Source organism: Leguminivora glycinivorella, chromosome 6 (assembly GCF_023078275.1).
Source record: "Leguminivora glycinivorella isolate SPB_JAAS2020 chromosome 6, LegGlyc_1.1, whole genome shotgun sequence".
Lineage (NCBI taxonomy): Eukaryota > Metazoa > Arthropoda > Insecta > Lepidoptera > Tortricidae > Leguminivora > Leguminivora glycinivorella.
Genome location: NC_062976.1, coordinates 4752981 through 4779604, shown reverse-complemented (window position 1 = coordinate 4779604; position 26624 = coordinate 4752981). Strand labels below are relative to the sequence as shown.

The 26624-nt window shown below is 36.5% G+C and overlaps 1 protein-coding gene across 2 annotated transcripts in view; it reads right to left on the bottom strand.

The window, feature by feature from the left end:
* The window catches only part of LOC125227454 (RNA pseudouridylate synthase domain-containing protein 2-like), a 337736-nt gene that overhangs the window by 72291 nt on the left and 238821 nt on the right, over positions 1–26624 (bottom strand). For both annotated transcript variants that reach the window (XM_048131777.1, XM_048131778.1), the window contains exon 3: positions 6785–6871. In XM_048131777.1, coding sequence (XP_047987734.1) covers positions 6785–6871 — 87 coding nt within the window. The remainder of the gene's footprint in view (positions 1–6784; positions 6872–26624) is intronic.

Here is a 26624-nt window from a genome sequence, read left to right as displayed (position 1 = left end):
TTAGATTTTTCACATATAAAATTTCGACTGTCTTTGCATGTATCCCTAAATTTTATCGACACTGTATTCACATCCATTCGTCCCATCCCTACCCGGCTCGTTGTCATAAATTGGTGGCGCCCTCTACACGCCGTTCCGCGGAGATAATGAAAACGAAATGGCCGACCTCCGCCGCGGGCGCGAATACTGGGGGCTGCCAATGATTTCAACAGCAAGGATAAGTCATATAATTTCACCCGTTGACCACAAACGCTGTAAAAGAGTTTGGGACGTTGGAATGTATTATAAACTCATTATATACGATGCCATTTTCGGGGTATGGTCTTGGATCTTCTCTCTCTACTTCTTAAATTCCTCCTATTCTGCTTTGGTCACCTATTCTTTGAAAATAAGCGAGGCGCAAATTAAAAAAAAAAAGACGAATAACGAATGAGTCGAAATAAGAAAAAGAAAAACAACTCATATAATCAAAGACGGTAACGAAAGCAAAAACAGAACACATTTACGAACTTAACTATATCAATTCTGGTGACCGTCTGCCACGTCCTTTCAAAGTAACGTATAAGTCAATAGGGTCTTCAAATTGCGGAGTGATTTTTGGGGCGTGAGGGCTAATGATGAGACGTTTTTATAGTTGCATTTTCTTAGGTGTTGTGTTGTTCTTTTGTGAAGGGGGAAAAAAGGTTTTTCAAATGCATTTGTGGCTATTTCTTTGGTAGAATATATGTTCTCTGTTGATTTGTTTAGTCTCTAAGAACAAATTTTTGACGACCGGTCTGGCTCACTCGGTGATGACCCTGCCTGCTAAGCCGCGGTCCTGGGTTCGAATCCCGGTAAGGGCATTTATTTGTGTGATGAGCACAGATATTTGTTCCTGAGTCATGGATGTTTTCTATGTATGTATTTACCTCTAAGTGTGTATTTATCTATTTAAGTATGTGACCTGGATAGGAATTAGTTTAACCAAAACACCTCTTTTTCATTTCTAATTTGGTTACTTGAAATGATATATGATTAGATTTTCGTGAGACCATACAATAACTGTTTAAAAGCATGTTTGTACGGTCGAGTACGCAAACATCTTTACAAGCCAACATGCCAAAAATATATCTACACGTCTCTATGACAAAACAATAAGCTCGTGTATACATATATTTGGAATGTTAGTCTGTAAAGGCATTGCATATGTTTTTAACCGACTTCAAAAAAGGAGGAGGTTCTCAATTCGACTGAATTTTTTTTTTTTATTTTTTTTTTATTTTTTTTTTGTATGTATGTTACTCGATATCTCCGAGAATCGTGGACCGATTTTCAAAATTTTTTTTTTGATCGAACTGGTATAACCCCGAGATGGTCCCATTGGTACCAAGTCAGGGTCTGATGATGGGATCTTGGAGAAATCGAGGGAACTCTTCAAATGTTTAATCAACTGACACCGACAAACAACTTTTGGTCATTCACCAATGTATTCGAGACATGTTGCCAATTGTGATATGATAAACGTAATTAGAACCATGCTTTTTAATATTACATTTCGTTTACCATTATTCCACAACATAACGTGACAACAAAAAACACCCAGGCCTTTAATACACTGTCAATGTTCCAGACCATTCAGGTACTAGTTCAGCAATAGGTTGTTTACGGGGGCCGTTGTCGATAAATCTCCGGGCGGCGAGTGCGCCGTAAATAACAGAGTTCCCGGCGGATAGCCTGGATACACTTGCAAGTGGTAACGAATTATTAAGTCCAGGTTTAGGTAGTATTGTGTCGGTTTTGTGGGGCACAAACAATTACGTGTAACAGTGACTTCAATTTGAGATGTAAGAATACGTGTTTTAATTACTACTTTTTTAACAGAGAGAGCAAATCTAGGAAAAATTTTGGTAAAATGCAGAATGTACACAATGTTCAAAGTACTAAGACATTTAGAAATAAACAAAGTATTATCAATTACCTAAAGGTGATTTGTATTTTACGGAGATATTCCGAAGAGAAAAAATGTCGGGGAAGGTGACAATACAAGTGTATTTAATATATATTATATTTACACAGGTAGGACGTTATGATTGACATTTATCAACTTTTTAATAGTTAGATTTTTCACATATAAAATTTCGACTGTCTTTGCATGTATCCCTAAATTTTATCGACACTGTATTCACATCCATTCGTCCCATCCCTACCCGGCTCGTTGTCATAAATTGGTGGCGCCCTCTACACGCCGTTCCGCGGAGATAATGAAAACGAAATGGCCGACCTCCGCCGCGGGCGCGAAAACTGGGGACTGCCAATGATTTCAACAGCAAGGATAAGTCATATAATTTCACCCGTTGACCACAAACGCTGTAAAAGAGTTTGGGACGTTGGAATGTATTATAAACTCATTATATACGATGCCATTATCGGGGTATGGTCTTGGATCTTCTCTCTCTAGTTCTTAAATTCCTCCTATTCTGCTTTGGTCACCTATTGCTTGAAAATACGAATAACGAATGAGTCGAAATAAGAAAAAGAAAAACAACTCATATAATCAAAGACGGTAACGAAAGCAAAAACAGAACACATTTACGAACTTAACTATATCAATTCTGGTGACCGTCTGCCACGTCCTTTCAAAGTAACGTATAAGTCAATAGGGTCTTCAAATTGCGGAGTGATTTTTGGGGCGTGAGGGCTAATGATGAGACGTTTTTATAGTTGCATTTTCTTAGGTGTTGTGTTGTTCTTTTGTGAAGGGGGAAAAAAGGTTTTTCAAATGCATTTGTGGCTATTTCTTTGGTAGAATATATGTTCTCTGTTGATTTGTTTAGTCTCTAAGAACAAATTTTTGACGACCGGTCTGGCTCACTCGGTGGTGACCCTGCCTGCTAAGCCGCGGTCCTGGGTTCGAATCCCGGTAAGGGCATTTATTTGTGTGATGAGCACAGATATTTGTACCTGAGTCATGGATGTTTTCTATGTATGTATTTACCTCTAAGTGTGTATTTATCTATTTAAGTATGTATATCGTCGCTTAGCACCCATAGTACAAGCTTTGCTTAGTTTGGGTCTAAGTAGATCTGTGTAAGGTGTCCCCAATAAAAAAAAAATAATAATCAGAAAATATTTTAATTTGTATTTTAAGTAGTCACACTACTATTGTACTTCATAAACATGAAATAAATGTCATATACAAAGAAAAGGTTTTTTCTCCTTTCCATTTTAGCATTCGCTCCTGTAGCGTCTTAACATTGCCATTTTTTAAATATTATTCGGACAACTTAGTCACTGTGTGGAAGAATTTCACCATCTCCGTTCCTCTCGTGGGTGTCGTAGAATTCGACTGTGGTATATGGGTTCAAGTGTGGTGTTAGTGATGGGGTAACAACTTTCTGCAATCACAATTTCGTTAACTTTCAACCCCTTAATTACTAAGAGTAACAATGAAACTATTATGTGTTGTATTATTTTTTCTTGTACAATAAAGTGTTTACTCACTTACTTGAGACTTGAGCAGTTTCTTGCGTTCTGCCTACCCCTTTTGGAAATACAGACACGATTTAATGTATTAATAAAAAAATCGTTGAAACATACAGATATAACTTGGTCACTTAAAGATGCGTACAGGAAAAAGGAAAAGTACCTACAAGTAGATCAATATTTAGAAGAACGTATCTTTCGTTGAGGAGCTCCATTCGAAGCAATGGCCCGAATTAAGCTGTTACCGACCCTTTCGAGAGATACTTGATAAGGATACGATCCTTCTGATAAGTACACTGTATACGTACAACGTGTTTTATCGATGGAAACCAGGTTAAGTGGGTCGGACTCTCAAAATGGAGGGTTTGTCTTTGTCTTCTATACAAGACGGCGGCGCTAGTGTATCGTACTATCGTTGTCTTCTATACTGGACAGCGGCGGTCAAAGGGTTAATAGTAAGTACGGTCACGGACTTTAATTGTTGATCCAATTTTAGCTCATTTTATACCGGAGATCTCATAGTTAGCTTAGTTAATGCTATTACGTTCCAGTATAAAATGAGCTAGAAGTGGATTAACATTATCAACAATCAGTCCGTGACTGTACCAGGGGCGGCTCACTCCGCGATTCTATCACCACGCTACAAGTACATGCCGGCGGCCGCGAGTTCGCGGCCCATTCAGTGGTGAAGACCTCAGCGCGGCACGATAGAACTTAATGTCGGCTGCTCCCGTGCGGTCCGTTTGTTAATGTAGGTAAGAATTTAGAATGGCGGCATTTTGTGAACATCAAAGGAGTGAGCCTTCTGTATTTGTACTATTATATATTCTGTGACTGTACATTCAATTTGTACAAAAAAGAACCTCCGTGTGGTGATGGGTTAGTAATTTCACCACCCCTTTTCACGTAGGTTTCGTAGAAGTCGACTGTGTTATTGACAATTCTGATTTGACATTATTAGTTACCTAATACCTGTCTACTTAAGATCAATATTTCTTTGCTGAATAGGCATTGAACGGCAAAGTGTCACTGTGTTGTAACAGGCACTGCAATGGCTACGAGTACAATCAGTTTGTGTGTATTTGACTTTCTGTATCCCTTTCCGACCGGTTTGATATAATCCTGCAAATTATTTTTAAAAAATCTTGACAGAAAGTAAATTGTATTTTCGGGCTCAAACCTATACCGATCGAATCTGCAGACACTAGCAACACGTAATAATAATAAATACCTTAGGTTAGCCGGGTCAGTCGGTCGCAGGACATGTTTGAAGATGGCGCGGTATTTTGGTGAGAGTAGTGACCCACGTAAGTTCATAATTTCGTATATTTTTGGTGACAAACCTTTTATTTAATGCATGATTTATACTGTTAAAGAGCTAGTGGTTTTATTAATTATGAATTAAGACTAAAATTAAGTGATTTCGTGTTATTAATAACATCGTAAAAAAGAAGTGCACGAATTTGTAGGTTCGGTCGTAGCCCGTAATCCGTTTGCCATAAATATCTGCACGTTTATGTGTATTCGGCCTTTGGGCGTAAAATGAATTTCGAACAAATAATAAAATATTTTCGCGGTTTATTACAAATTTCGGTTTGTAATTCAATATTTATATTCTATAGGGCGTCCATTAAGTGATGAACAAATCCTTGAAATTTTGTGCAATGGTGAAATATCAGATACTGAAGATTTTGACGAGGGCCTTGAAGAATCAACTTATTACCTTTTTGAATGGCGTGACAACGAAAGTTTGGAGGTTGACCAGCTGTTTTTTGAACCTGCGTCTTCAAATACTTTAACTGATTTAAAAATACACGAATCGTTAATTGTTTCTGAGACGCAATGATAATAATTTAGCTTTGGTGAATGCATGGAGGGCATACGTACAAAATTGTTTGCGACGCCATGGGCCTCCCTAGACGCAAAGTACTTATACTAGATTTCCGCTTGGAAATCTTTGCAATGCTAATTAAAGCACCAAGAAAACGGCGTAGTGAATAGAGAAGCATGTTCGAATGACGTTTCACATGGTAAAACACCTGTGAGGCCCAGAAAGTGTCAGAGCTCGTCAGCCCCTTGCGTCTATCATATTTGATAACGTCACTTTCCTGCATGCGATTTTTTTATTGATTAAAGGCAATAAATTTTTTTATATTATTTTTTACGAGTATTTGACGACCATTGAAAACTGTTCACATGCATTTTTTATGAGATTTTAGAAAATAATTTTCTCGGTCGTAAAGGGGTATGGAAAAACACCATAGAGTCTCTTTGTAGCACATACACCGTTGTAATAGGATCGCTGTTTTTTTGAAAAAAAAAGAAAAAAGTTTATTATGACACTAATGTGTCCAATAATAAAAAAAAAAATAATATACGTAGAAATTTTTTAATAAGCTTCAGAAAATGTAGAGGAGTTATTTGTTCTGTCCATAGAAGACATTTATATCAGTTGTTTGACCTCAATAGATACCAAAAAAAGCTTTCCAATAACAATATCGTTTAATTCCCCAAATTAGCAAACCGTTAATTTAACGTTATTTACGACTGTTTCAGTAGTGCCATTAACTAATTATTTACCATTATCACCGATTATCTGTTCGTTACGGCGGGTGTATATCACGCCTAACGACTTTGGTTTCAAGGGCGAATTAGTAAAAGTTTACCTTGGGATGTGCATTCTTAAGTTGGTCCATTTATTAGCAATAGACATTATCATAGCTAAAGTTTGTCATTATACTATGTATCTGGGCGATCGAGCTTGGCTCGGTTTTATTTTATTATATCGTCTTTAGATAAAAAAACTCTTATAAATAAAAAGAAACAAAAACTCTATTTCTGGCAGGGAGTCGAAACCCTGACACTTGCGATGTGCTTGTGAACATTAGACCGACCTCTTACGATTGAGCTACGCTCAGCCGATGCGCGGTCGGCGAAATTGACGGCCATATTTTGCGTTTACTAACGCGAAAGAAAAATGCATGAAAACTCGAAAATTCGCGTTGTCCGGGATATAAGGCTAAGCTAGATCGATTTTTCACCCCCGAAAACCCCCACATAACAAATTTCAGCCACATCGTTAGAGGGGTTTGATGTGACGATTCAATTTCTCTTTGTTAGTTATCAATTTCTTCTCCACCGACATAATTGAAATTGTATCGGTTTGACCCAATGGTTGACTAATAGATTATTAAGTCCGGTAGTTATACATTTTTCTAGGGTTGTGTAATAATTTTAAATAATCTATGTAAGTAATGACAAGTAGTTTTATGAAGGTTACTTAGATCTGGATTTAATAAAAATGTAATCGATAATTATTTACCTTTTTCAAGTCTTTATTTATGTCTGTATCATCCGCTTTTCTCTTCTCGCAGGAAAGTATGCAGTTTTTGCCGCTGTCCTTTTCTCCCTGTAACAATGAAAAATAAACATTATTATACATCATTTTGCTTGTCATGTTTGTTATTATAAAAATATATTGACCCTCCATTACGCGTAGTCCGACGTGGATTTGGCCGGTCTTTTATTAATACTCTCCATCTATTCTAAAACTTTCTAACGTTCCCTCACGTTTTCCTTTCCCTTTCGCGCAATTTATTCGTTGCATACCTGCGCGCCCCGAATCCCCCCTTCCCGGCCGGGCCAATAAAATCCAATATTAATGCAGTATGTCCGGCATTCCGCATTCCTGGTCATCAGGGGACCATTGACGGCCGATGAATCATTTATTTGGGCGGTCAATTATAAGGGGGGTTTAAAATGTCATTTTCCTAAAGGTTAACTTAGTAATGATAATTTTAAAAGTAAAACAATTAGGGCCACTTGCACCAGCGAAACTGGAGGGTTAACCCGAAATTAATCGACAATTTTATATGGAATTTGACAGATGACAGCCCACTAACCCTGAGTTAAGTGGTGGGTGCAAGTGGGCCTTAAGGATACAATTCTAAAATATTGAGAAGATCATTAATCTTTGGAAATGAAATATAAAGAAAGAAAGAAACATATTTTATTTGCAAACATATCAACATGAACAATACAAACTAACAATAAAAAAAAAACTCAAGTTCAGCATTGGGCTGGCATCAAGTTCTGCAGAAAAATCGGAAGCAAAAACCATAATTACTATAACTTTTGACGTTTTATAAAATACGTTACTCCATAACGTAAACGTCATGACACGTCACGAAAAGTGTGTGTTGTTTTAGATTCTAGTCAGAATTAACCATTTGGGCGCGCTTTCTAAAACGTTGAAAACTCACGGCAGAAGCACAAGAGGCTAAGAAATAGACCCGCCTAACAAAGTTTGCTACACGTCTACGTTACGTATTTGCTACAAAACGGAAAGTAGTGTCTACGTGAGCTACGTCGCACGTAGTAGTTGCTTAACTTACATAATATATATACGTTATTGCGAACGGACGGTATCGACGCAATCCTAAAATAGATAATGTTAATTAAATTGCGTTTTGGCCATACCAATCGCAAATTACATTAATTAGGCATCATTTTGATATGTACTAAAGTGTATTGCCCTTCCAAAATAGTCTAAATTCATATACAAAAAGCATAATGAGGGCTATTATATCACGTCACGTGCAATGTCTCCATCACGCGTCAGAATTTATGGTAGCCATCATAAATGCGATTAGTATCCTACGGCATGTAATGTATGGGGGCCGTTAAAAATTAACGACCACTGCATAAGTTAAAAGCCGTGCGTAATTAATGCATTTACAGTAAATGCTAATATTTTTAGAAAGAAATTTATTCAGAAAACGCTTAAATTTAGAAATTACATAGACAGTAAGAGTAATTTATTGTTAAGCGTCATTGAAAGGGTCTCCACTCAGCTTAATGTCAAGATACCACTTAAGGATCTCGACGCTGGTCTTCCGTGGAAATCCTTCCCTTTTACATTTGTTTCTTGTTCTATTGGTTAGTTGATCTACAAAAACATTTTTTTTATTTAAATCATAATTAGGTATAGTTCCATAAGGTTACAAATAGAATTGATAAATAATTTGATTTTGAACGTAATTGCGCGGTGAATTATGAACTCATATCATTTTAAATCGTATTTTTGGAATGATTGAAATATTAAATCGTTTAGTTTAGTTGATTACTAGCCATCAGTTACTAAAAATTGGAGACATCGTTTCGATTCGCTTAAACAAATAAGCATACTATTCAAATGAGCTTAGAGAATAAAGACCAGATAATGTATAATGAATTTATGAGCTTTTATTTGTGCGATGAGCACCTATATTAGTTCCGGATTCATGGATGTTTCCTATGTATTATGTATTTATTTATGTAAGTATGTATATCGTCGCCTAGCACTCATAGTACAAGCTTTGCTTAGTTTGGGGCTGGGTTGCTCTATGTAAGGTGTCCTCAAATATTTTTTTATGTATGGACTCCCGCGCGACAGCGCAAGTTGTGCTAATGGGTCTGGTCGATAGCGAGAACACCAAGAACAAATGTTCATTTTCGCCATACAATGGCTGTCATCTTTCGTCACATTTTCGCTATTCAGTAATTCATACTAATCCATACTAATATTATATAGGGAAAGTGTGTGTGTCTGTTTGAAATGAAATGAAATGAAATGAAATATTTATTTTCCAAGTAGGCTTAACATAAGAAATTATACAAAGTACAAAGCTATTATGATTATTAATAAGAGATGTTAGAGATGTATAGAGTCTCTAAGTGTCAAAGTACATCTAAAAAAATTATACATGAAGAAAAAAACCGAATAACTAAAATAACTTTAGAGTTGTAAAAGACTCTTGTTGTCTTAAGCAAAGGAAAAAAAAAAATATATGTATACTTAATCTACTTTTTTCCTTGGAGATGTATATGGTCTCCAAGAGTCAGAAAGAAAAATAAACAAACAAGGACCGAACAGAGTGCCTCAACGTAATCTCATTCAAAATTAATGTTACATAGAATAGCATAGCCCCTATTAGCCGAAACAGACCGGTCTTCACAAACAGCACCCGTTCACGAATATGGCGCGCATCTCAGCCATCGCCTCCCTCAACCTTCATTCGGGAAGGTGGCGACCCGATCAACGACGTCACCGTAAGCAAAGACTTTTTAGCGAGCATGACATGTTCAAGCTGTCCGGGCTGTATTAAATATTCCAATAATAAGTGAATACGGTATACCTAGATGTAAGACACAACATTCCGTGCTTGTATGTTACATAGTTTAAATTGACTTAATTGAAAACAAGATCTTGGGAGATGTAAAAGGTCCCCACAGTCAATTATAATTAATGGGATATAATAAAAAATAAAAATTTGGAGGTGTAAAGGTTCTCCAAGTGTCAAAAGAACTAGAAATAGAAAAAAAAATGCGTATGAAATACAAATTTCACGTCAAGAGACTGTTAAGCTAGCAATCTCCAACTAATTCTACAGAATACATAACTAGTATGTACTCAACAAGTCAATATATATATATACCAAATTATAATTATACAATAATAAGGATCAATAATTTAAACAGCCAGTAGCAACAGCGCCTTAAGCATGACACAATGTCTCCCCGGGACACTGCTAGCAAAACTATGACAGATTTTGAGCCTGGATAGTCGGCCATGGTGTAGTATCTCCCAGGTAATCATCAATTTTGTAGTACCCCTTTTTGAGAAGTGCACTTTTTATGTACTTCTTGAATGAAGTAAAGGGCAGATCCCATGCCTCTAAGGGTACCTTATTATAAAATGTTACACAGTTTCCCAGGAACGATTTCTTCACTTTCTGTAGACGAAACTTGGAAACCGCTAGCTTATGTTTGTTCCGTGTATTATAACTATGAATATCTGACAGTTTCTTAAAGGACTCTATATTCTTATGAGTATACATTATCACATCTAGTATGTATTGTGAAGCTACTGTAAGGATGTCTATCTCCTTAAAGCGTTCCTTCAGTGAGTCACGTGACGCCATGTTGTAGATAGATCGTATTGCCCGTTTCTGGAGAACGAAGATGGTTTGAATATCTGCTGCTTTTCCCCAGGCCAATATGCCGTAAGACATAACACTATGAAAGTAACTGAAATAAACTAGGCGAGCTGTCTCCACATCAGTTAATTGCCTAATTCTCCTTACGGCATACGCGGCAGAGCTCAACCTTTTTGCTAGGGCAGATATATGAGGACCCCATTGCAGATTGCAATCTAAAGTAAGACCAAGAAAGAGCGTATTCTCGACAAGGTCCAGGTTTTCGCCATTCAGCGTGATGGTAGTATCTGTCTTCCTTACATTGGGTAAAGAGAATTTAACACATTTCGTCTTCTTGGCATTAAGGAGCAAGTTATTTGCTGTAAACCATTCTAGTACCTCCTTCAAAGTTTCATTCACATGGCTATAGTCACTCAGTTGCCTATCAACTTTGAAAATTAGTGAAGTATCATCAGCAAATAAGACTATCTCACATTTGTTCTTTACAAGACATGGCAAATCATTTATATACACAAGGAAAAGAAAAGGTCCCAGAATAGAACCCTGTGGTACTCCAAGCTTTACAGTTGTACCGTTAGATTCAGTACCATTTACAACCACTTTCTGGGTCCTTTCGTTTAAGTAAGATTCAACAAGCTGTAAAGCTTTAGAGGATAGACCGTAGTGCTTCAGCTTGTGTAGTAGTGTGTCGTGCTCCACACAATCGAAAGCTTTGGAGAGATCGCAGAAAATACCGATAGCATCTAACGAGAGTTCCCAGGCATCGTATATGTGCTTGATTAGCACAGAGGCAGCATCTGTCGTCGAACGACCTCGTGTAAAACCAAATTGCTGATGCTGAAGTAATCCATTCGTGTTAAAATGTCGAAGCAACTGGTTCAATATAATTTTCTCAAACACTTTGCTGAGAACGGGAAGTATGGAAATTGGTCTAAAATTTCCAAGGTCATCCTTGCTGCCTGATTTAAACAGAGGAATAACCTTACTATACTTCATCAGATTGGGAAACACACATTCCCTAACACAAGCGTTAAACACATCGGCTAGATAAGGTGCCACGACGTCAATAATTGAATACACGACTTTCACAGATATCCCCCAAATGTCCTCACTGTTTTTAACTTTTAAGGACTTGAAAGTTTTAATAATCTCTTCGGGGTCAGTAAATTGGAAATATAATTCCATGCTGCATTTCTTAACATTGTAATTGTCCAAGTAGAGACCTGCCTTAACTACAGAGGAGTTTAAATTCCGTGTAGTATCAGTGGCTATGTTGGTGAAAAAGTGTTGAAAGGCGCCAGCAACATCGTCGTCTGCAGACAATACTTGGTCTTGAACTTTTAGTGTGTAATGGCCATCACGGGGTTTCGTCTTCCCGGTTTCAGCGTTTATCATATTCCAGGTAGCTTTTATTTTATTGTCTGCCGACCTGACCTTCTTGCTTAAGAATGCAGACTTAGCCGCGGCGCAAACTTTCTTAAACACTTTTGAATACCTCCTTACATATTCAGTAAAATTTTCATCATGGTTAAAATTCCTCATTTCATACAGGTCATACAATCTCTTCCTGCTTCTGTGGATACCGACGGTGGCCCAGTCACTAAACTTTGACTTCAATTGGCCTTGCTGTACAGTCTTCGTCTTAAAAATATTCTTGTGGACGTCGTGGATGACACTCGACAGTTCCCCGTATAATGTATCAGGATCTTGCTTGCTTATACCTGTCAAAGTAGGTACCTGCGATATAATAGATTCTCTAAACTTATCCATTCGGCTAGCAGTGATAGGCCTATACGTAATCGCTTGCTGTTGTTTTACAATGTTGACTTGGAAATAAGCTTTCTGACCACAGTGATCAGAGCTGAAACAACTAAAGACATCTTTCTTTTCAACTTCACAATTACAGAATATATTATCCAAACAAGTCGCCGTACTGGCTGTAATTCTTGTGGGCTCGTGGAAAAGCGGAAACAAGTCAAAAGACTGAAAAAGATTTAAGAATCTAACTGTGTGTCCATGCGTGGGATCTAGTATATTAACATTAAAGTCCCCACAAATTATTATCTTCTTACTGCTAACAAACACTCGTCTCAACGCATCTTCCATCACAGACTCAAAAACGCTAAAATCCGCCGAAGGTGGTCTGTAGACGCACATTACTATAATGTGATCCTCCAATTCTATACATGATATTTCTATAGTTCGCTCAGTAGAAAGTTTAACTATGTCATTTCTTTCTTTACATTTAAATTTATTTTTTACTATAATCAATGATCCCCCGTGAATGGCGGACTTTCTACTGAACGAGCTAATTATGTCATAATTACAGATATTAAATACTAATAATTCATATTCTTTGAGCCAGTGCTCCGTAACGCACATGACATCAATATCTTGTGATTCTAAGAAAAGAACCACCTCTAACTCTTTGCTGGAGAAGCCCTGTAGGTTTTGGTGAACTAACCTAAGCTCACGGGACCTCTCCGCTGTCTCAGCCGTCAGTTTAAATGCTGTGGGCGGCCCGCGGGGAGGCTGCGCACGCGCCGGCGCTCGCCGCGCGGCCGGCACCGTTGCCACTGGCCGAAATGTCAAAAAACCCGGGTTCTACGTTGTAAGCTAGTAATTTTGCTGTCGTCACTTTACAATTCCGTGGTACATTCAAGTTTGTTTTCCGTCTTTCCCGGCAAAACTAAGCAACACATTGACGTGATTTTTTAAGCGCAGATAGTTGAAGTGATGGAAAGTGACATAGGCTACTTATTGTCTTAGAAAGAGACACCCCTCACTTCCCTAAAATGTGGGGTGGAAATTAGTCTGAAGCATTCCAAAATGCTTGAATTTAACGCGAGCGAAGCTGCGGGCAAAAGCTAGTAGATTATAAAGTCATACGTAGTACAGGCACTCCTGAAATGATAACCATTGAATAGTAAGGCAAGCCACAGTTTTCAATGAACAATGCCCTCAATCTCCATTCACAGGCATCCATGCACAATATACGGTAATATCGAAGCTGATGCATTTTGTTACAAAAACCAGTCTACACTCGACCTGTGAATACTCATACTTGTTGTTGGCGACCTATTGGTAAAAGTAACTTATAGCGGTTGGCGCTTAGGCTATTACTAAAGGCGCTCCAATATTATCGCTGTGGTAAGTGACGTAAGCGCCCACTGTCATAAGGTACCTTTTATAAAGGAAAGTCATAACATATCGATACCTTTGGGTTCAATTGGCGTAAAGGACAAAATGCAGGTTTTCAGGAGAAGCAAAAAACAACTTTTTTTTTAGAAAAATGTTTATATCTTTTTTGTTTTTTGACCTATATTTGTGACGAATATAGAAAAATATGTAGATTTTTAGTATCCTTAACCTAGTGTAGCACCTGTAGTGATAAACTAAACGGTTTAGAAGTTAGATGGTTGTAAAGGACATGTCAAAATGCTATGAACGTCCTTTACACCCATGATTTTTTTGAACAATTAGAGTTGATAGGGTCGTAAATGACGGTCTTAGATGATTTTTATACAAATTCGGGGCGTAAATGTAACCGGAATGGTACAAATGGCAACTGTTTTTAGCTTAATTTACAATTGAAAAACTTGAAATATGTATCAAAACGTAGTTAATATGCCATAGAATAGCCACAGTAGTGTTACAGTGTATATTTATCTAAATATTTAGCAAAGACAAAGAACAAGACTATTTTATACCCAGTTTTGCAATAAAGAAACAACATTTGCTTAAAAACTATCTAGTATTTTGGAAAGTTATTATTTTAGTACTCGCCGCTGTCTCAACTCTCAATAAGTTACGCATTCAGTATTTAATTCTAGCAGGGAAACGCTTTCGTAGTTTAAGTAAATATAAAAACACTAATGGTAATCACGTAAACTTTAATCAGAAACTGTGAACAGTAGACTATATTAATACGACAGTAATTTTAAGTCTAAAGTAGAAAGAAGTTCTAAGAATAACTAAGAGTTAAGTACCAATTTATAAACGCAAGTTAGGACGCGTATACAAACTGTGACCAACTAATAAATAATAGTAACTGTAGTCAAGACTACCTACTATGTTGATTCATATTTTTGATAATTTTAAAACAGAAGATTGTTATTTAGTCTTTAACCTGTTAAATAAGAATAATCTTAATTATGAGTTCAATCCTAGAAATATTATAGTCAATGCTTTAAGTACCTGTGGGTACATAGCCAAGTCACCAAACGCTAACTCTCATTCGCTAGCGAAACGCACCTGTTATTGTCGCACTAAATGTTAGTATAGTCTACTGTTAAAGTTTACTGGCGGCGTAGCTGAATGGCAATCGTCGACGCCAGACGCCGACAAAAATGCAGTCTGGTGCAATACGCAAGAGCGATAAAGATATATAGCTACGAAATACTTAGATATTATCGTGAGCGTTTGTGCATACGTTGTGGGTACGTACCCTGATTACCATAGTGTTTTTTTTTTTAATTACCTACATCTCGTCGCAGTATAATAATACTACGAAAGCGTTTCCCTGCTAGAATTAAAGGCTGAATGCGTAACCTACTGACTATTCAACAGCGGCGAATACTAAAAAAATAACTTTGAGCTTGTTGCCAAAGTATTAGTAGATCGTTTTTAAGCAAATATTGTTTCTTTATTACAAAACTGGATATAAAATAGTCTTGTTCTTTTTTGTTTCTAAGATAGCTTAGATAAATAATACACTGCATTAAACTAATGTCTATTCTATGCCATATTAAGTACGTTTTGACACATTTTTCCAGTTTTTAATTGTAAACTTAGCACAACATTTGTACCATTTCGGTTACAATTACGCCCCGGTTTTGTATAAAAATCATCTAAGACCGTCATTTACGACCCTATCAAATCATGGGTGTAAAGGACGTTAATAGCTTTTGACGTGTCCTTTACAACCATCTATCTTCTAAATCGTTTAGTTTATCACTACGGTTGTTACACTAGGTTAAAGATACTCGTAATCTGCATATTTTTCTTATACACGTCACAAATATAGGTCAAAGAAACAAAAAAGTGGGTTTATCTTTCTCTTGAAACCTGCATTATATGTCCTTTACGACCATTGAACCCAATGATATCGATTACAGTTGCGGATAAAATATTTTTAGTGCTGGTCGTAAAGGACGAAGAACAAAAAAACTTGTCCTTTACGCCCAACTTTACCACGCTACTATAGAAAGTGATCCTTAAAAAGTAAGGGCTTAAAGGGCAACAATATATATCAAGGTGACTTACGACTATATTTTTATTTGTAGATTTCCTTTACGACATAAATAATAATTTATAATTAATGACTTGATATTTACGCCCCTTCAGAAAAGCTATTTTTGCAAGTCCATAGTAGAAAATCTTGGTCGTAAAGGCAACTTTTTAAGAGATATCGAAATTTTAACTACACAGATCGATAGCGCTTGAAATTCTGAACAAAACTGTATATATAACTCATTTTCGCCGAAATGTCCTTTACGCCAATTGAACCCAGAGGTATCGATATAGGGGTCAAATTAAGATTTTACATGTTTGTGAATATAAAGGTTATTTGCATACGGCAATCAGCGTAGGTTTGTTAGTTCGTTTGTGGCATTTTGAGGTGAACAGTTCATTGATATTGATGAATAGAGATGAGGGAACGTGTTTCTGGTAACAATTGGAATTATTGGCTGTTGTTTTTAGTAAAAGGGATCGGATAGACATGTCAAATTAGTATTTTCATCGTGTAAAATATCTACAGTATCTAGTTTTCAATGGTTTGTACGCTCAATATGTTTCAGTTTGTTTTGAAGTGATTTAAAGTTTGAATACCTAAACCAGGCAGAGAATTAGATACTATATTACCTATTATAAATGCAAACGTGTATGCTTGTCTGTTACATCTTCACGCTTCAACTATTTAACTACATTAGTAAAATTAGATACGGGATACTTTTACAGAGAAGGGAATTTTTAGGGATACTTTGAATCCGGAGGAAAGATATAGTATGTTTTTTATCCCGGAAATCATCCCCAAGAGAGTAAAAATTATCTCACTTCTTCCCGAAAGTAAGGTTATTTAGGCATAGCCTGTTCATTGATGTATACATTTGTCTCAAAATGAGTAATTGCCTTTATTTTTTTGTCAGGCGTTATCCAAATTAGCAACAACCACAAACCACGCATATAAAATAGTGGGAAAAAGCTGGTGTCATATACGTATATCATAAAAATGTTCTTCTTATTCTTCAAAACATAATGTTATATCTAAAATGTATATACAGTATGTTATGCTTTGATCTTTATAGGCAACATAGTTTAACCGTGTCCACATACTAGACCTGTTACGAAGACAGGTTTACGTAACCCAGTTACGGCAAAAGTTTACTATCTCTGTCATTGTCCGTAACTTTATACTGTTGGTTGTTTAGCGGAATTCGTAACACGTTTACTATGTGGATAGTTTGTGGGGAACTAGGCTACTGAAGGTTAGTATCTTATTGTATTGTGTAACACTATTTTATTTATTTAAGCATGTGTTGATCAGACCCTTCAAGCGCGACTTCAAGTATGGACTCGCGCGCGACAAGGCAAGTTGTGCTAGAGGGGCAAGAAGCATTTAATAAGCCTACCTACACTCAATGTCAATGAGTTTAGTCAGACAATATTTTTCCCAAATATTTTTGCGTGTTTTTAATTTTTATAAGAACAATTCACATGCTTCTTTATTTTAATATCATGATACCACGTCAATACACATTTTGAAAAAATAATAACTTTGTAGGCATCATCAGTGTAGTTATGATATTTAATAGGTGGCGTTAAAAATTGTGGTACGATTCTATGAAGATTGTATATCTATACTAATATTATAAATGGGAAAGTGTGTGTGTCTGTTTGTTTGTCCGTCTTTCACGGCAAAACGGAGCGACGAATTGACGTGATTTTTTAAGTGGAGATAGTTGAACAGACGGAGAGTGACATAGGCTACTTTTTGACTCTTTCTAACGCGAGCGAAGCCGCGGGCAAAAGCTAGTCCTATATAAATCATAGGTAGGTAATACATCTAATGATAACCTAACCACAAAATTAAAATTTTGAAAAACCCCCGACCGCGACATAGTGGACCGATTTTCATGAAACATGGCTAAGAACACTCCCGACTAATTCAGCTTTCAGACAAAAAAAACTAAATCTAAATCGGTTCATCCGTTCGGGAGCTACGATGCCACAGACAGACACACACACAGACAGACAAACAGACAGACAGACAGACAGACAGACACGTCAAACTTATAACACCCCTTCGTTTTTGCGTCGGGGGTTAAAAAGGCTGACTGTGAACTGAACGAGTATTCCAAACATATTACACCTACTATGTATATCAATATGCTACATCTTTGACAAATGTAAACGTCACTCATATATGGTCAGGGCAGCGATACGTTATGTCTGCCAGCATGATGAATGAGGGGACGGTATATGTATGTTTTTGGACAAAAAAGATTTATGATCAAGGTTTGGTTAATATATTATGTTTTAGAAGACTTTTTGGTTGGCTTAGAATGTGTAGAGTTTAGATATTATGACGGCACATACTTTCTTCTTATTTACTGACAAACTTGTTTGACAGAGTATAGTGAAACACACAGGCCTATCAAAAAGTGTCAAAAGTGCAATCTCATTATAAATTTTATTCATTTTCATACTGCCACATATTTCCGCGTTCAAATCGAGACACTGGAACAATTTACGGGTCAAGTTCATGAATTGTTACGTTGTAACAAATTGTTATTGTTACTGTTACGCAGTTTAACGCTCACTTTTTATACACGTTGGAAGTTACGGGAACAATATTGCGGTGCATGTTATATTAGGAGGACTTTAAGTACAGTTTTAACGATTTGGATACTTTTGTTTTATATGAAAAACAGACGAAATAAATGCAGTAAGGAAAATATTTAAAATTTCATGACATGCAATTATAATGTAAATTTCTTGTAAAAACTTAACGTTTGTCATTTTAAGAAAAGTGCATACCCATAAAAGTGTTTTACATAATATTCAACATAAGGTATATTAAATCCAAACAAAAAACAAGTTAAACAAAATTATAATTCGATTAGATTTTTATCCATCCTAATTGCTGCAATTGCTGGTCCTCTATAAATATAATACCATTAAAACTAAGAGGTTTGATATTAATTTTGTTCTTAAAGACAAGAACAAACAAAAAGGTAAGGTTATAGGATTATCATTACCGTTATAATAACCAAATTAACCCAATAAACTACCAAATCAAACCCTTTCACCAACAAGGTTCAAATACATACAAAAGTATCAGTTTCATACAAGCGATAGGCACACAAACGAGCCTTCGTAGACGCGATTAGGGTTTGCAATCCGGATATTCGAATATCCGAATTATTCGAATATCCGCCAATATTTTTATCCGAAAATATTCGAATAATCCAAGTGAAATTATTCGGATAAACGGATAATTTCTATAAACATTATTTTTTATTTATAAGTAATATATTTAATAAATAGACGTCACTGAAACCAATTTCGATCAATTCTTAATACGGATAATGTTATTGCTAACAAGTTAACACCTATTTATCTTCAAAATCAAACTAATATTATTTCATTCTAGCTTTTCTAGTTAAATTGCTTCACCCCACGCACTCAGTTCTTATCGAATATTCGATTAATTGGATGATTTAGAAAAACAGAAAAACGTTCGATTATCATTTTTTTTTATATGAAAACGTTACCCCAATCTACTTTCATTACTGATAATAGCTAACGTGAAGTTATCTGTAAAACCGTACTTAATAAGGGAGATTTATACCTAGATTTCCTGGTCCCTTGTTGTTTTGAAATTGAAATTTAGCGCCTTACTCCGAATTTAGCTGTTACCAGTTCCATAGCAATTTAGTACGCCAGAACTCCCTCCACTTCACTAAGAAATATAAGGTATTTTCCTTTTAAGTCCTTAGTTACATGCATACACAAAAGTCGGTCTAATTACTACTTATACTTCGAAATCCTAGTCGATCTACTGATCAGCTTGGAAACTAAAACCCATCAAATCGCTGCCGAGTAATTTGAAGCGTTTTGGATTTGAATTTTTAAATAAGTTCGCCTTTGTGCCTCCTCCTTCTTCATTCTTTTAAATTTGATGTCTTGTATATTTTGTGTTGGTAGCACAATAAAGAATTTACTTACTTGCTTATTTGTCACCTATCCCCTTCCATTGGTACTTTGGTACCAGCCACTGTGCAACTAAAGTCTAAAATGATCCACACCTGGATAGGAAGTGTCTTCGACTAACTGATCTTCTCTTTTTTTATTATTCTGTTTTGCACGAGTACCTATATCTTTGCTCATTCCTGTTCTAATACCCTAACCAGGACGCTTTTGTTTAGAGCCTACGAAGAGAGTTTTCAATTTTTTATATTAAGTATCCGATCCGGTCCAAGATGGCATCTGGTACGGGCGCAGGCATTTATGCAAATGACTACAGTGGTAGTATCAGCAAGGGCAATTATGCCACTGTTTTCCAAGCCGAGACATATGCAATAATTGCCTGTGTACATGAGAATATAGTTAGACAAACCCAAGGGAAGAATATCTATATACTCAGCGACCGTCAGGCGGCACTCAAAGCCTTCACATCGCCCAGAGTTGACTCTAGACTGGTATTAAACGGCATTCAAGCTCTTAACAAGCTTGGAAGGCAAAACAGGGTGCAACTGGTATGGATACCAGGGAACGAAGGCTTCACTGGCAATGAAAATGCTGATGAACTTGCCAAGGCCGGATCTGAAGACAACTTCATAGGTCAGGAACCTTTTGTGGGCCTTTCACAAGGAACCATTAAAACGGCTATCTATCTAATCACCAAAAAGAGTGGGATGCCCTGGTAGGCCTGAAGCATTCAAAGCTCTTTATGCGGAGGGTAGACTCTGGGTGGAGCAAAAAGCTAGGAAAGCTAAACAACAGACAACTCCAAATTATAACGGAGGTCACAGGCCATTACGGCATCAAAAGAATTTTGGCCAAAATGGGACACGCTGACAACACTGACTGTCACATGTCTGGCGAAGAGGAAGAGACCGTCAGACATCTAATGTGTGAATGTCACGCCCTCGCCAGACAAAGAATGAAGAACTTTGGAGCAGGCTACCTAGTACCAAAGGACTTCAGAGAGCTACCCATGAGCGTCATCATCCGATACGTGTGGAGATGGTCGAGAAGCTCCTGATTAGCTGCCTTCAGATCTTAGGATCGAAGGGGGTAATTGCACAAAAGATCCCGATGGGTCGAAATGTATCCGGAAGGACCCTCGCAGATTTAAGATAAGTATTCGATCCGATAAGGACTGACTCCTATACATTCTCGAAATCATTCAAGGCGCCATCTTTGATTTTTGCCTTTGACATCCTTCCTACATCCGATATCGGATCGGATAATATGACAACGCTGTATAGCCCTATAACCATCATCATATCCAATGATGTTGTTTCACGTTCCACTCTACACAAGCCATCCTCTCTACCATCCATTTCCAAGGTAAAGGTGTTGTCAGAAAAACTTCTCCTTATACCTAACACCTAACTAATCACTACTAGTCTACTACTGTCTTATATCAACAGCTCACTATCTGATTGCAAGATTCTAGTCAATAGAACTAAAGATAGAGAGTTAGGTGTGTTTTAATTTCTACAGTTTGCTGATTTACGCAAAAAATAAATAAAATAATTATGTAGGTAAATTTCGCATTATGGCACTCATCTATCTCAGCCGTTATCAATTCCACTCTTATACGCACCTGGACCATTAATTTTGTTCCATTTCATAAATTATCCGAAATTATCCGATTATTCGAATATTCGAATAATAAAAATTGTATTATCCGAATTATTCGAATATTAAAAACCCGTCGGATAATGCAAACTCTAGACGCGATCGATAGCTACGACGGCGCTACGGAGCTACGTCGCGTTACAGGTGGCTGGGTAAACGTTCCACAAGATACGGAAAACGGTTATATGTACAGTGGGCCAAGAAAGTAGTCTACCAATTTTTAGGGTTCCGTAGTCAACTAGGAACCCTTATAGTTTCGCCATGTCTGTCTGTCCGTCCGTCCGTCCGTCCGTCCGTCCGTCCGCGGATAATCTCAGTAACTGTTAGCACTAGAAAGCTGAAATTTGGTACCAATATGTATATCAATCACGTCAACAAAGTGCAAAAATAAAAAATGGAAAAAAATGTTTTATTAGGGTACTCCCCCTACATGTAAAGTGGGGGCTGAATTTTTTTTTCATTCCAACCCTAACGTGTGATATATTGTTGGATAGGTATTTAAAAATTAATAAGGGTTTGCTAAGATCGTTTTTCGATATTATTTATATTTTCGGAAATAATCGCTCCTAAAGGAAAAAAAGTGCGCGCCCCCCCCTAACTTTTGAACCATATGTTTAAAAAATATGAAAAAAATCACAAAAGTAGAACTTTATAAAGACTTTCTAGGAAAATTGTTTTGAACTTGATAGGTTTAGTAGTTTTTGAGAAAAATACGGAAAACTACGGAACCCTACACTGAGCGTGGCACGACACGCTCTTGGCCGGTTTTTACAAAAGTTTCTGGGAGCTCTAACGATCGCTAGGGTTGACTTGACACATGGCATGACGTAAACATCATATATAGAGAGAGCAATTGTCACTGACATAAAATTATTGCAAGCGGAAATCGACCTTGTTGTCTCATGACGTTCAAACAAACCTCACCCGTAGGGTGGTAAACCACATTTTTGGTCGACTGTACTATCAGCTGCAAAATTGCATGGAGATATTATGAATGAATTCATTGATAATTTCGCCATGCACTTTTGCAGCTGATAGCACACTAAACTAAGTGGGCCATTTTTTTCAAAGTTGTCCACCCCACTTTTTTTTGGATTTGGAAATTTTCTGTGGTTTCCACTCAGAATCGCGAGCTCTTTCAATTCTAATAGGAGAAAAAAAGTGTCCCAAGGTTTTTTTCCCATTCCGTTACCATTTTTTCATACATTTTGTATGGCGGTAACGGAATGGAAGGTTTGAAAAAATGTATGGAAATCTTGGGACATTTTTTTTCTCCTATCAGTATCGAAAGAGCTCGCGATTCTGAGTATAAATCGCGTAAAAAATACTCATGTTAGAAAAAAGTGGGGTGGACAACTTTGAAAAAAATGGCCCAAGTAACATGGGTTACTTTATATGGAAATGTCTCAAGATAATTTTTGAATTAGAAATCGGCGGGCGGGGCGGCGGAGTATACATATTTATTTAACATAAAAAAACGTATTTTATAGATATGTATATCCTGTTCTACAGACTTGCTTTTGTTTCATTCGAAGTGAATAGTTCAAAGTATTAAATTCATATGAGATCCTTTGATAATCGATCTGATAATCGACCTGATTTGAATTTTACAAACGGCAAAAAAAAAACTTTATGACTATACGATATCATTTGAAAATGTCTGTAACGTTTCTTTGAACCAAAACGTCATCTTTGATTATGTATTAAATTATCTACACTGTATTAAAATAAGAATGTGTGATAAATGACAAATTTTTAAGATAATTTAGTGATCGAATTTCTGATTTTAAATCAAATTAAATCCCTATTGGAACGTTTAAATAATAGCAATTTAAAAAGTCTAATATAAAACCCAATCGTGAAACCGCAAAATTAATACCTATAAAAACACATAAAGCAATCATCAAAATCAAAGGAATCTAAGCTCAATAACAATGGAATAAAGTCAAAAATGTATGCAAATTAATGAGGACTTACATCGTTTTAATATGCGTTGGCATAAATCACCCTCTCAGTTCAATGACCTTTGCGTAAATAAATAGGGTAGGCGAATCCTCTTTTATTCTTATTTTAATAAAAAGGAATAATAGAGATAGATCTATACGTTTTGATTTCGGTTATTGACGCTTATTTGTATTAAATTTATGTTAGAAATCTTGAACCACCGAACTGTCTCATTACTTTAACTTAAAACGATTATGTATAATTACTATACTGTATTTCTATGTCCTAACTTGTCTTATGTACAATAAAGTGTTTACATACATACATACATACATAATTATTTTAACGGGCCTAATAAAATATAAAAACTTGATACCTTTCTGATTGGACTAATGTAACACATGATTGTTACATATGGAAGCCTAGTATGACTTTCATTTTGCATTATTTTCACATTCTACAAACAAAATAGGCGTTTCCACATCTGGTTGAGGTCAGTAAAATAGATATCAAAGATGAAAGCTTTATTGATCAGTAAAATAGATATCAAAGAAGAAAGGGTCTTTATTGATCTTGGGACTAAAATGTCATATAAACTTTTCTAGATTTCGTCTAGTTTCAGAGTTTTTGCCAATTTAAGATGTTCATAATAAATGCTTTGTGGAGCTCTCACAGTAGTCATAGCTCTTATGAAATATTGAAGGCTTTATGGATATAAAATACGCCAAAAAAAGTAAAAAAAAAAATAAAAATTTTAAAATTCTTTTTTTCTTTCTTTTTACCTCAGAAACGCGTTGTTATGCGCAGGTTTGATTCTTTATGATTGTTACGCAGGTTTGATTCCCTGATAAAGTGCAGTTTTTGGTATAGTTACCGAAATTATATTAGTACTACTTGTACTATTAGTATACATACAGGTATATTCTGTGTTAGTAGGTACACACATTATAATGACCATAAAGTAACAGAACTGTGCATGAATATCACTCTCAAGCAGATGTAAAATAGGTTATCACGAATGTCAAAATTAAACAAAAGTTTTGATGATCGATTATACTACTGATCTGATCGATTGATCGATACTACTGATCGATTATATTAATGTGATATTTTATCATAGTTGACTCAAATGCAAAGCACACTCTTTTTACATTTGAACGGTCAGAATCGGCCCACTAAATGCATTAAGCGTGACATGAAATTTTAATCGCCTGGTCAGGCCACTCAAGCGCCCTTAATCCCAGGGTCCCCTGCCCACTAAATCTGCTAAATTTGGACCATAATTAGCTCTGGACGGAATGAACAGCGTTTGATTGAAACTAGCCCTTTGTGGGTGATTTAGGGCCGTTTAGAATATTGGTGGTTCGGGACTCAACAATAACGTAGGTAACTCGTCCGATCTATTCTAATTAACGTCTACTTAACTAACGCGATACGCTTACGGAAAACCTTAGCCGCTTAAGTCCTTCTTGACGCGCACGATGCAGTGAGATAAGGAATGCAATGCACGGTCGGTTGTGTATCTACTTGAGTGGGTGCTATTTCATTTTTACCCGCTAATTTTGTAGTGTAAGTTATTGCTTTGTAATTTTAATTTATCCTATGTATCACAATAAATTAAATGTAAAATGTATCCACGAATCGAGTGTCAACACAAACCTGATAGGGTTTCATGGCACTCTGGTGTATGAACAAATGTAAGATTTTTAATATAGAATAAATAAAAAATAAAAAATACTCAAAGAAAATGAAACAAGCTGATATCAAATAAATTTTCATCTTATGTAATATATTCCTACATAAAATAATTGGAATATTTCTACCGGTGGTCGAGTTGGGAATCAAACCCGGGTCATTAGCTTTCGCGGCTCACGTCATTACCACTAGACCACCCAGCCACCCAGCCACTCTAAGAATTTTCATGTTAAGTTTTATATACTGAAGTTTTTCACAATATTCTGCACAAAATTATGGCTTCGTCCTTAAATCGGACATATTCGCGATAGAATATCAATGTCTTTATCAAAAGAGATGTTTTGTTTTGTTACAGTGTATCGCTGTGAAATCCTATAACCATATTTCGAATACAACCATAGTTCGTTATCCAAAGTTTAATAATTAAAGAAGTCGACCTGTCAACGCTGGAATGCATTCATCTGCACCAGCAATATTTGCATTTAGAATATTCAAACAACCTCCAAGTTTGTGAATAAATTTTGCGAAATTCAAATTTCATGAAAGTATGAATACACGAAAACGAGTTCCTTAAGAACAATGAAAACTTAAACGATGCGAAGTTTTCGAGTATTCACGACTCGAAATCAGTATTTCAGTTATCGAAATCAAGTTAATGCAAGTCAATATTTTTATTTCGAAATTTTAACCCCCAACGCAAAACCGACGGGGTGTTATATACGTCTGTCTGTCTTTCTGTCTATATGTGTGTCTGTCTGCGCCTCTGCGGCATCGTAGCTCCCAAACGGATGAACCGATTACAATTTTTTTTGTTTGAAAGCTGAGTTAGTCGGGAGTGGTCTTAGCCATGTTTCATGAAAATCGGTCCACTATGTCGCGGTCGAGGGTTTTTCAAAATTTTAATTTTGTGGTTAGGTTATATTAATCATCAATGTGTTTAAGAGTGGAACTACAAGTATTGACGGTTGACGGTGGAGCAATTTTCATGTCACGTGTTGGTCTTCAGCCTTCACTTTGACAGCTTGACACGACAGGGCTCTTTCACACAGAAGACCAACGCGTGACTTGTAAATTGCTCCACCGTCAACAATTGGACGTAGTTACGCATTAACGTTCCAATCCACATGAAATTGTCATTAAGTTTTAGACCAACGCGTGACTTGTAAATTGCTCCACCGTCAACAATTGGACGTAGTTACGCATTAACGTTCCAATCCACATGAAATTGTCATTAAGTTTTAGACCTTGTATGAAAAACAAAAGTCGCAAAACATGTCGCAGCAATAGCGATATAATAACGTGAGTACAACCGTATTTCAATTAATTATTTGAATATGTCTCACGGAAGTTTAACGTGTAAAAACAAAAGTCTTTAATTTCAATGACAATTTCAGATGGATTGGAACGTTATTGCGTAACTACGTCCAATTCCACTCTTAACCACATTGATGATAAATATAACTTAACCACAAAATAAAAATTTTGAAAAAACCCCCGACCGCGACATAGTAGACCGATTTTCATGAAACATGGATAAGAACACTCCCGACTAACTCAGCTTTCAGACAAAAGAAACTAAATCTAAATCGGTTCCTCCGTTCGGGAGCTACGATACCACAGACAGACACACACAGACAGACAGAAAGACAGACAGACAGACAGACAAACAGACAG